Raw genomic sequence first — 12,500 nt, forward strand, 5'->3', positions numbered from 1 at the left:
TGCAGCGGTGTGTGGAGCGAGTGAGGGAGAAGAGAGAGGAATTTAATGAGCTCGAAAACACACGGACAAGGCTGCTGTATGACACACACACACACACACACTTTCTGTCTGTTACGTACTTTTATTGCCATTTCAGAATGTTGTTCATTATAACTAATATTTTTTTCCGCACAACACTGATAAACAAATAATATTACATCAGCGTAATTAAGGTTTATACGTATCTGTGTATGTAGGGAGGATTGTGAGCACTTTGAGCTCGATGTTCCAGACATGTCTCTTGCATCGGACACACTACATGACCTTCAGCGTTGTTCAGACATGTGGAGCCTCTATGAGGAGTTTCAAAACACACTCAACACCAGTGCACAGCAGGACTGGATCACCTTCAGGTGTGTGTATTCACACACACACACTCACACTCACACAATATGATATGATGTATAGAAAACATCTGTATACGTTCTTCACACTGTTTTATATTTTGCAGGAGCAGGACACATGAGTTCGAAGAGTTTGTGTTCATGTGGCACGATCGCCTGAGGAAGCAGGAGGAACACAACACCATGACGGTGATGCTGCAAAAAGAAGTGGATAAGTACAAGGTACGAGTTCCATTCTTTGTCTCAGATTGTTCAGGCGATTTAAAAAAATGCCTAGTTGTATCTGGAAGCTTCCTCGTGATCAAACAACGTGTGTGTGTTTGTGCACGCATACTGTAGGCTCTCGTTCCTGTGCTGAAGTATGTGAGAGGTGATCACCTGTCTCAGGATCACTGGCTGGATCTGTTCAGATTGCTCAACCTCTCCAAAGGAACCACGCTGGAGAGACTCCTGTTCAAAGATCTGCTGACCGTCTCACACACCATCATAGATAGAGCCTTGGACCTAAAGGTACACACAAGCACACACACATACATGTCTCTTGTGGGTTTCTTTACTTGTTCCTCAGCAGATTTAATGAGCTGATTTTATTTCTGCTCCAAAGTTTACTGTGGATTAGAAACTATTAAGAAATAAAGGGTCTTAAAAAAATAGGTCTTAAAGAACAAATACTTAAAGCAACAACGACACTCTTGTTTTTGCATGAATGACGATTTTGAAATGTGGACTGGGTGTGTGTGGGAGATTGAGTGGGTTTGTGTGTGTTTGTGTGTGCGTTTGTGTGTGTGTGCATGTGTGTGTTTGTGTGTGTGTTTGTGCGTGTGTTTGTGTGTGTGTATGTGTGTGTGTGTATGTGTGGCTGTGTGTGTGTATGTCTGTGTGTGTCATGAGTGTGTGCGATTTCCCAACACAATAAAACCAAATCATGTGCTCTTGCCAAATGCATAGAAGTTACCAGAACCTCAGTGGAGATACTCCTGTAAAGAAGGATAGGTTAATCTGTCTCTGTCTCTGTCTTTGTCTCTGTCTCTGTCTCTGTCTCTCTCTCTCTCTCTCTCTCTCTCTCTCTGTGTGTGTGTAGGACCTGAACAGCCGTGCTCATGCAGAGGTTAGTATCCGTGAGGCGCTGCGTGAGGTGGAGCTGTGGGCTGCTGGAGCATGTTTCTCTCTCACTGAGTACACCAACAGCACCGGCACTCACATCAGCCTCATTCGCGAGTGGAGAGACGTCATGAATCAGGTAAGAGACAGAGACATGTGAGATGATCAGATTCAGTGTTGATGTGTTGATTGCTTAACCCTTTATGTGTCTTTGTGGAGGTTGGAGACAATCGGTGTCTGCTGCAGTCTCTGAAGGACTCACCATATTATCAGCGATTCCACGACAAGGTGTCATTGTGGGAGACTCGTCTCACCGATCTCGACGACTTCCTGCAGAGCCTCAACAGCATCCAAAGGAAGTGGCTCTACCTCGAGCCCATATTCGGGCGTGGTGCGTTGCCGCGAGAACAGGCCCGCTTTCACAGAGTGGACCAGGACTTCAGGTGTGTGTGTGTGGGAAGTATGCATACTGTGTATGGAGAAGACAAGATAGAGATGTATGTGTGTGTCTGTATTCCAAGTTTGTGTTTGTGTGTTTAGGGCCATCATGTCGGATGTGCAGAGAGACACCAGAGTGACGTCTCTAACCACACGAGCGGGAATGAGAAACGCTTTGAATACACTGCAGGATCAGCTACAGCGCTGTCAGAAATCCCTCAATGATTTCCTTGAGGTGCTGGATAACACACACACACACACACACACACACACACACACACACACACACATCAGTGAACTTGTCTCAGGTTGTCGGTTTGTCTAATAAGCCTGTAGATCTAGGTGACCGTGCCTTCTATAGTGCCTTCTGTGTGTCCTCTGATCTGTGTGTCCTCTGATCTGTGTGTCCTCTGATCTGTGTGTCCTCTGATCTGTGTGTCCTCTGATCTGTGTGTCCTCTGATCTGTGTGTCCTTCACAGGAGAAACGTTCTGCATTTCCTCGTTTCTATTTTATCGGCGATGACGACCTGCTGGAGATACTGGGCCAAGCCACAAATCCCACTGTTATCCAGACACATCTGAAGAAGCTGTTTGCAGGTAACACAGACACACACACACGCATACACACACATACACACATACACAGACACACACACAGAGATACACACACACCCACATACACACACACTCACACACAGACACACACATACACACAGACACACAAACACTTGTGTGCTGATGTTTTGTCTGGAATGTTTTTGTGTGTATGTGTTTGTGTATGTGTGTTTGTGTGTGTGTGTGTGTGTGTGTGTGTGTGTGTGTGTGTGTGTGTGCATGTGTAGGAATCCACAGTGTGGACTTTGATTCAAGCTGCTGCAGAATCACAGCCATGAAGTCACTAGAAGGAGAGTCTGTCCCTCTGAGGAACACAATCACCATCTCTAATGATGTAGAGGTCTGACATGCACACACACCACACACACACACACACACACACGCACGCATACACGCGCACACACACACACACACATGCGAGCACATGGTATGTAATGAGGCTTTATACTGCTGGTGAACTCAGGAACAGGTAGACAGATAAACCAATGAATAGAGTAAAATCTTTTGCTTTTATAGGAAATAATCCAAAATGGTGTGATGTGATGAAGCTCAGTTACTGTCACCAACCTGAAGTTTTTTTTAATTACAATTTTTTTATTTGTTCTATACCATAGAAATTCCATTAGATTGCTACGCTTAGTTTAGTTTAGTGCTTACAAAAGTGCTGCTTATTTAGGAAACATCCTCCTACATGGAGTATAAACAGTCCACAATTACAATGTGACACAGTGTGTGTGTGTGTGTGTGTGTGTGTGTGTGTGTGTTAGGTGTGGCTCGGTGAACTGTCCTCAGAAATGAAGGAGACGTTGAAGTTCCTGTTGTGTGAGTGTGTGAAAGCAGTAAAGGGAGGTGGTGTTGACCCCAACCGCTTCCCCTCACAGGTAACACAGTTTAGACTGAAATAATATAATGTGTGTAATGTAATCACTTAATTACAGAACTCAGATCCCTTAATTATGAAATTTAAAAGGAATGATATGGTGGATTTTGTGTGTGTGTGTGTGTGTGTGTGTGTGTGTGTGTGTGTGTGTGTGTGTGTGTGTGTGTGTGTGTGTGTGAGCAGATCCTATGCCTGGCTGAACAGATTCAGTTTACACAGGATGTAGAAAGCGCCATTCGTGAGCAGAACCTTCACCAACTGGAGCTGGAGCTCACAGCTAAACTAGAGCACTACACCGACACAAACGCACGCATAGAGTCTACAGGTGCGCGAGTGTGTGTTTCTGTGTGTTCCAGTGTGTAAATTAGTGTGTTTAATAAATACATTTCATAGCGTAGGAACTGGCAAAGAGTCAACTTTGCTAGTTAATGCAGATCTAAACCGTATACAGCCACCAAGTGTCGTTTGTGTAATTTCAGAGTCCAGTGTTCTTCAGTTGAAGCTGAAAGCTCTGATCTTCGATGTGATCCACAACCTGTCGGTGGTGCGGGAGCTGCTGGAGGTTCAGGTTCACAGTGCAGATGATTGGGTGTGGAAGAAACAGCTGCGTTTCTACCTGAACGCTGATCAGTGCTGCACCGGACACATGGTGGATGCAGTGTTCAACTACACCTACGAATACCAGGTATACACACACCATGTGTGGTCTCTAACCAACAAACACAGTAAACGATGATGAATAAACTGACACCCTTTCTCTTTTGGTCTTTATACTTCAGGGTAACGCCCCTAAGCTAGTGCACACTCCTCTAACGGATAAGTGCTACCTTACGCTAACTCAGGCTATGAGGATGGGTTTAGGAGGAAACCCGTACGGACCAGCAGGAACCGGTAAAACCGAGTCTGTTAAAGCACTCGGAGGACTGCTGGGCAGACAGGTGCTGGTGTTTAACTGTGATGAGGTACACACACACACACACACACATACACACAAAATATTAGATCCCATCTATCTTTATGTACAAAACTACTCAGTAGAGTAATGTGTTACTGTCAGTACCCTGATATTGTGTTTATGTGCTTGGACCCACACACGATCGTGGACACACTCAGTAAGGGTCTAAACATTTCATCCGTTGTTATTAAGGGGATGTAGCACTATCTGATCACTTCTGTATTTTTTCTGATATATTGATCTCTGGGGGCACGGTGTCTTAGTGGTTAGCACGTTCGCCTCACACCTCCAGGGTTGGGGGTTCGATTCCCGCCTCCACCTTGTGTGTGTGGAGTTTGCATGTTCTCCCCGTGCCTCGGGGGTTTCCTCCGGGTACTCCAGTTTCCTCCCCCGGTCCAAAGACATGCATGGTAGGTTGATTGGCATCTCTGGAAAATTGTCCGTAGTGTGTGATTGTGTGAGTGAATGAGTGTGTGTGTGTGTGTGCCCTGCGATGGGTTGGCACTCCGTCCAGGGTGTATCCTGCCTTGATGCCCGATGACACCTGAGATAGGCACAGGCTCCCCGTGACCCGAGGTAGTTCGGATAAGCGGTAGAAGATGTGAGTGAGTGAGTGAGAGAGTACTGATCTCTGCTACCACTGACTCTAGATCTGTCTCTGTCAGAAAGAGACGCGTACTGTATGAAAGAGACCTGAACACTAGCGTGCTATTTATGAAGGCTTTATCTTCAACACCAAGCATTTCTGCACACTGTAGAAGCAATCTGCTTTTGAAGCAATCGATTGCAAAACTTTGGAAGAAATAGTGAGTACAGCACCTCAAATCCTCAACCTGCTATCTTGACACACTTCCTACATCTTTTTGTCAAAAGTGTGTTCAACTGTTTTAGAAGCAGATCACTTAGAAGTGGTGAACACCTCACTTCTTTTTGGGACTTTTCCAAACTCCCTGAAAACTGCAGATGTTAAGCCCCTTCTGAAAAAGAGCAATCTTGATAACACCATATTGAGCAATTATAGACCAATATCAAAAACTACTTAAACTCAAATTGATACCTGGACAATTTTCAATCTGGTTTCAGAACGCATCACAGCACAGAGACTGCGCTCATTAAGATAATAAATGATGTTCGCCTAAATTCTGATTCTAGCAAAACATCAGTGCTGGTACTACTAGATCTTAGTGCTGCGTTTGACACATAACATTCTTCTAGAGAGACTGGTAAACTGGGTCGGGCTTTCTGGGATGGCTCTAAATTGGTTCAGGTCATAAGGGAGAGGGTATTACGTGAGTATAGGAGAGCATAAGTCTACATGGACGTCCGTGACGTGCGGAGTCCCACAAGGCTCAATTCTCGCTCCACTCTTGTTCGCTATCATCTCAAAAACATTGCAAGGATTAGATGTTTTGTTTCCAGGCAAGACTTGGAGAAACTTGTCCGTGCCTTTATCACAAGCAGGGTGGACTGTTGTAATGCTCTCCTCACCAGCCTTCCCAAGAAGACCATTGAGAACGCTGCTACCAGGGTTCTGACTAGCAGCAGAAAATCAGAGCATATCACACCAGTCCTCAGGTCCTTACGCTGGCTTCCAGTTATATATTAGAATTGATTTTAAAGTACTTTTACTCGTTTATAAATCACTCAATGGACCTTAATACATTGCAGATATGCTCACTGAATATAAACCAAACAGATCAGTCAGATCATTAGGATGGAGTCAGTTAGAAATACTAAAGGGTTCCCACCAAACAAGGGGAATCTGCTTTTAGCTTTTATTCTGCCTGCAGTTGGAATCGGCTTCCAGAAGAGATCAGATGTGCTAAAACTTTAGCCACATTTAAATCTAGACTCAAAACTAACCGTTTAGCTCAATGAGCTTCTGTGCTACGTCCGAACCGATTGCACTGTGTATAATCCTTTCCTCTTATTAATTGTTTTAATTTGATCTTAAATCAGTTTTTAAATCACTTAAAAAGTTGTTTTATTGTTTATTGTTGTTTTATTTATGATTATTTTTACGTTTTACTGTCATACTTTTTGTCCATTTTTAGTTACTGTACCTTTATTGTTCCACAAGTCAAGTTAATCATGTAGCAGTCATTCCTTTACCAGCCTGTATGATAAGGCACCTTGTTATGTTACTGTTGTCTGTTCTGAAAACCTTCCTATGTACAGTTATACACCTGTGTGTGTGTGTGTGTGTGTGTGTGTGTGTGTGTGTGTGTGTGTGTGTGTGTGTGTGTGTGTTTTTAGGGCATTGATGTGAAGTCTATGGGTCGTATCTTTGTGGGGTTGATAAAGTGTGGAGCTTGGGGCTGTTTCGATGAGTTTAATCGTCTGGAGGAAGCCGTGCTCTCTGCAGTGTCCATGCAGATACAGGCCATTCAGGACTCACTGAGACAGCATCGAGACACCTGTCACCTCCTGGGCAAAGAGGTGACACACACACACACACACACACACTACACACACCAAACTGAACTCTAGTAGAACTTGCAGGTGACTGGTGCTAATGTGTGTGTGTGTGTGTGTGTGTCTCCAGGTGGAGCTAGACCCAAACTCTGGTGTGTTCATCACTTTGAATCCTGCAGGCAAAGGTTACGGAGGGAGACAGAAACTTCCAGACAACCTCAAGCAACTTTTCCGTCCTGTTGCCATGACAACCCCTGATAACGAGCTCATTGCTGAGGTCATCCTTTACTCTGAGGGCTTCAAACAGGGGAAAGAGCTTGCACGCAAACTCACGGCTGTGTTCAACCTGGCTAGGTTAACACACACACACACACACACACACACACACACACACACACACACACACACACACACACACACACACACACACACACACACACACACACACACATACACACACATACACACACAGACATGCATACACACACATGCATACACACACATACACACACAGACACCCACAGACACACACACACATACACACACATACACATACACACACATACACACACACACACACACATACACACACACACACACACACACACATACACACACAGACACCCACAGACACACACACACATACACACACATACACATACACACACATACACACACACACACACACACACACACACACACACACACACACACACACACATACACACACACACACATACACATATACACACATGCATACACACACATGCATACACACACAGACACCCACAGACATACACACATACACATACACATACACACACAGACACCTACAGACACATACAGACACACATACACACCGATACAGACACACACATACACACACATAGACACACACATACACACAGACACACACACACATACACACACACAGACACACACACACACACACACACAGTTTTGGTTTCAGTCAGATTGTGCCAAAATAGATCCCAGCTGAAGATAAGCAGCATTTGAGTATGATGCTGCCACCACCATATTTCACTATGGGGTTAAGAGGTTTTTGTGCCAAACATATCTTTTCGACCTACTCGCTTCTCTGACCTCTGACAGCCTGCTGGATAACACTTCCTCTTGTCTTTTTGTCTATTCTGGAGGGACAAATTGTGGTGCCTCTTTCCCTACTTGTTGATGATGGGTTAGGGTTAGGGTTAGGGTTCCATGACACATCTAATGTTTCAGAAACCTCTTTTTGTACCTCTCACCTGACCGATATCTTCAACAGGGCGTGTAAACTTTTATACGCAGTATACATCACTAGGGATTACGGTTGTCAGGTGTTGTTGGTATTTATGTTTGTGTGAGTGTTATTGACTGTGTGTATGTATGTGTGTGTAGAGAGCTATTGACCCCTCAGCAGCATTATGACTGGGGGCTGCGTGCTCTGAAGACGGTGCTGAAAGGCTGCGGGAATTTATTACAGCTACAGAGGAAACAACACTCACAAGGTAGAATAACAACGTTAATGATATTATTATTATTATTTTTAATTCTTTAACAGCAGCAGTACATTAATCCACCATTTTCACCTTGACCGCTGTGCAGCGAGTGAGATCGTGTTAGTGGTGCAGGCTCTCAGGTTGAACACTCTCTCGAAGCTGACGTTCTCAGACAGCGCTCGCTTCGACGCCCTGCTCAGAGACATCTTTCCTGCTGTGGACCTCGACGAAGTGCACTACGAAGAGCTGAAGGCTGCTCTAATGGGTGCTTATGAAGAAGCACAGCTGGAGATCATACCTAGCCAGGTACACACACATATGATTAAAGAAAGTATTAGGGCTATAAATTGTATAAAAGTGTGTATGGGCTAGTAAAGGGTGTGTGTGTGTGTGTGTTTGTAGGTCAGGAAGGCTCTAGAGCTGTATGAACAGATGAGGCAGAGGATGGGCGTGGTCATGGTGGGACCGAGCGGCTGTGGGAAGTCCACCGTGTGGCGTTTGTTGCGTGCTGCTCTGAAGCGCCTTGGCCTCACGGTGCAGCACTACACCGTTAACCCTAAAGCACTGAGCCGACAGCAGCTGCTGGGACACATGGACATGGACACGCGTGAATGGAGTGATGGAGTCATCACCGCTGCTTCCAGACACGTCATCCGGGAACCTCAAGGTGTAACAACACACAGTGTTCCATTAAAGCTCAGTGACCAACACACACAATCACCAAGCAGTGTGTCACAAAGCTCCGTCTTTATCTTCTTCAGTCTGTGTTCCTTTGTTGTTATATCTTATAACTCTCTCTGTCTATCTTTTGTTGTGGCCTTTCTTTCTTTCTTTCTTTCTTTCTCTCTTTCTTTCTCTCTGTATTTCTCTCTGTAGAGGTGAGTTCGTGGATCGTGTGTGACGGTGATATTGACCCAGAATGGGTGGAGTCCCTGAACTCCGTCCTAGACGACAATCGTTTGTTGACGATGCCGAGCGGAGAGCGCATTCAGTTCGGTCCGAACGTCAACTTCCTGTTCGAGACCCACGACCTGAGCTGTGCTTCTCCTGCCACCATCTCCCGCATGGGCATCATCTTCCTCAGGTAGCCAATCATAGTAGTGATGTGAGTATAGTGTAATGTGTTGAATATAAAGGTGTAAATCCTGTATACAACGGTGTGTGTGTTGTCTGTCTGTCTGTCTGTCTGTCTGTCTGTCTGTGAGACAGTGATGAGGACACTGACGTGAGCGCTCTCCTGAAGGCATGGTTACGGAAAGAGCAGGTGGAGAACAGGGACAACCTGGAGATCTGGATTAATGATTATTTCCAGCGAGCACTCAGCTGGGTGTTTACACAGGTACACACACACACACACACACACACACCTACACACACACACACACACACACACACACACACAGGTACACACACACACAGGTACACCCACTCACACACACAGGTACACACACACAGGTACACACACAGGTACACACACACACAGGTACACCCACTCACACACACAGGTACACACACACTGGTACACACACAGGTACACACACACACAGGTACACACCCACACACACAGGTACACACACAGGTACACACACACACAGGTACACCCACTCACACACACAGGTACACACACACACACACACACACACACACAGGTACACCCACTCACACACACAGGTACACACACACACAGGTACACACACAGGTACACACACACACAGGTACACACCCACACACACAGGTACACACACACACACACACAGGTACACACACACAGGTACACACACACAGGTACACACAGGTACACACACGTACACACACACAGGTATACACTCGCACACACACACACACACACAGGTACACAAACAGGTACACACACACACAGGTACACACACAGGTACACACACAGGTACACACACACACAGGTACACACACACAGGTACACACACACACACAGGTACACACAGGTACACACACGTACACGCACACAGGTATACACTCGCACACACACACACACACCCACAGGTACACAAACAGGTACACACACAGGTACACACACAGGTACACACACACAGGTACACACACACAGGTACACACACACACACAGGTACACACACACACAGGTACACACACACACAGGTACACACACACAGGTACACACACACACACACACACACACAGGTACACACACACACACAGGTACACACACACACACAGGTACACACACACACAGGTACACACACACACAGAAAAAGAAAACCTCTTTTTAGTGTTACAGTCAATACATTTTGAAATAGATAAGTCTTAAGTATTCCTTAAATAATATCTCTCTGTCACTCTTTCTCTCTCTCTCTCTAGGGGGAGTGTGTGGTAGAGACTAGTCTGGTAGGCGCTGTCCTGAATGGTTTGTCCCATTTGAGGGGTGTGAGCGAGCGGGGAGAGTTTATAGTTGGATTAATCCGTGGACTTGGAGGAAACCTGCAGCTAAAATCACGACAGGAGTTTGCCAAGCAGGTCAGAGCACTGTGCGCATTTGGGTTGTCATTTTGTTAATGTGTTTATAAACAGTGTCATAACCGTGCTTGTGTGTGTACCTGTGTGTGTGTGTGTGTGTGTGTGTGTGTGTGTGTGTGCGTGTAGGTCCTAAGCTGGGCAGGTGAGAACCCTCCTGATCCACGGAACCCTCTGAATCTGTTCTACGATCGTGACTCTGGCCGTTTCTGTGTGTATGAGCTGCAGCGTGGAGATGGAGTGTGTGTGGAGGATTTCAGCAATACGCACACACTCCCCGTCATACACACTCCACATACACAGCATGCTCTACACATCTTCACACACTGGCTGTCCGGACACACACAGCCATTCCTGCTGGTGGGACCAGAGGGCTGTGGCAAGGGGTACAACACACACAAACACACACAAACACACACACACTAATACACATGTTCCCCCTGCATTCGCCATGTCTGAGAAGAGAGTTTTTTGCAGTTATGTCACATTTACATCTGAGTAACAAACAGTAACCTTTATAATGTTTGTGTTTCTGTCTTATTAAACACTGAAAGTGTATAAAAACACACAGTATGTGTGTAACTTTCTGTGTTATGCTAAATGTGTGTGTGTGCTTTTGTGTGTGTGTTTGTTTGTGTGTGTGTTTGTGTGTGTGTGTGTTTGCTCGTGTGTGTCTGTGTGTGGGTCTGTTTGTGTGCCTGTGCATGTTTCTCTGTGTGTGTGTTTGTGTGTGTGTTTTTGTCTGTGTGTGTGTGTGTGTTTGTGTGTCTGTGCATGTTTCTCTGTGTGTTTGTGTGTGTGTTTGTGTGTGTTTGTGTGTGTTTCTCTGTGTGTGTCTCTGTGTGTGTGTGTGTGCGTGTTTGTGTGTCTGTGCGTCTGTCTGTGTCTGTGTGTGTTTGTGTGTGTGTGTTTGTTTGTGTGCACAGAATGTTGTTGCGTTATGTGTTTTCTAGGCTAAGATCCACTCAGGTGGCAGTGATTCACTGCAGTGCTCAGACAACATCGCGACACGTCCTGCAGAAACTCACTCAAACATGCGTGTGCATCAGCTCCAACACACACCGAGTGTATCGGCCACGTGACTGCGAGCGGCTCGTCCTCTACCTCAAAGACATCAACCTCCCCAAACCAGACAAGTGGGGAACCAGCAACCTGATCGCTTTCCTTCAACAGGTATTAAATTCACTTACACACACACACACACACACACACACAAACACAGCGAGAGTAAAATCACGTATGTCTCTGCATCTCTCAGGTGTTGACGTATCAGGGGTTTTATGATGAAAGTCTAGAGTGGGTTGGTTTGGAGAACATTCAGATTGTTTGTTCCATGTCAGCTGGAGGCGCTGTGGGACGCCACACACTCACCTCCCGCTTTACCTCCATAGTGCGCATCTGTACCATCGAGTGAGTCATAAACCAACTCAACTCTTTCATTTGAATCTATTTTTACTTCGACTCCACCACTAAAGTGCAGTCCTAATGTGTGTTTGTGTTTCTCTGCAGTTATCCCGATAGAGAACAGCTACAGACAATCTATAGCGCATACCTTTCACCTGTGTTGCAAAGAACTCTGGGTAATCATCCCACCTGGAGTTCTGCTGGGAAGATTCATCAGCTGGCTGGATCCTTAGTCCAGATCTATGAGCAGGTCTGCTCTCATTGGCTGAAGGATAATCAGGCGTTTGTCTGTGTATGTATGTGA

At 45.6% G+C, this 12,500-nt stretch overlaps 1 protein-coding gene across 1 annotated transcript in view; it reads left to right on the top strand.

Moving 5' to 3' along the window:
* The window catches only part of dync2h1 (dynein cytoplasmic 2 heavy chain 1), a 56,057-nt gene that overhangs the window by 11,150 nt on the left and 32,407 nt on the right, over positions 1–12,500 (top strand). The window contains exons 23-47 of the mRNA XM_060887630.1: positions 1–76; positions 237–392; positions 491–605; positions 723–893; positions 1,465–1,623; positions 1,704–1,927; positions 2,025–2,157; positions 2,403–2,520; positions 2,766–2,878; positions 3,306–3,419; positions 3,602–3,743; positions 3,898–4,103; positions 4,198–4,380; positions 6,630–6,812; positions 6,919–7,142; positions 8,187–8,296; positions 8,394–8,593; positions 8,690–8,954; positions 9,164–9,371; positions 9,497–9,626; positions 10,640–10,795; positions 10,922–11,178; positions 11,719–11,965; positions 12,051–12,202; positions 12,302–12,446. The exon at positions 1–76 is cut by the window's left edge and continues 130 nt beyond it. Of these exons, the coding sequence (XP_060743613.1) occupies positions 1–76; positions 237–392; positions 491–605; positions 723–893; positions 1,465–1,623; positions 1,704–1,927; positions 2,025–2,157; positions 2,403–2,520; positions 2,766–2,878; positions 3,306–3,419; positions 3,602–3,743; positions 3,898–4,103; positions 4,198–4,380; positions 6,630–6,812; positions 6,919–7,142; positions 8,187–8,296; positions 8,394–8,593; positions 8,690–8,954; positions 9,164–9,371; positions 9,497–9,626; positions 10,640–10,795; positions 10,922–11,178; positions 11,719–11,965; positions 12,051–12,202; positions 12,302–12,446 (4,187 nt within the window). The remainder of the gene's footprint in view (positions 77–236; positions 393–490; positions 606–722; positions 894–1,464; positions 1,624–1,703; positions 1,928–2,024; positions 2,158–2,402; positions 2,521–2,765; positions 2,879–3,305; positions 3,420–3,601; positions 3,744–3,897; positions 4,104–4,197; positions 4,381–6,629; positions 6,813–6,918; positions 7,143–8,186; positions 8,297–8,393; positions 8,594–8,689; positions 8,955–9,163; positions 9,372–9,496; positions 9,627–10,639; positions 10,796–10,921; positions 11,179–11,718; positions 11,966–12,050; positions 12,203–12,301; positions 12,447–12,500) is intronic.

The sequence above is a fragment of the Tachysurus vachellii genome, chromosome 15, assembly GCF_030014155.1.
Source record: "Tachysurus vachellii isolate PV-2020 chromosome 15, HZAU_Pvac_v1, whole genome shotgun sequence".
Lineage (NCBI taxonomy): Eukaryota > Metazoa > Chordata > Actinopteri > Siluriformes > Bagridae > Tachysurus > Tachysurus vachellii.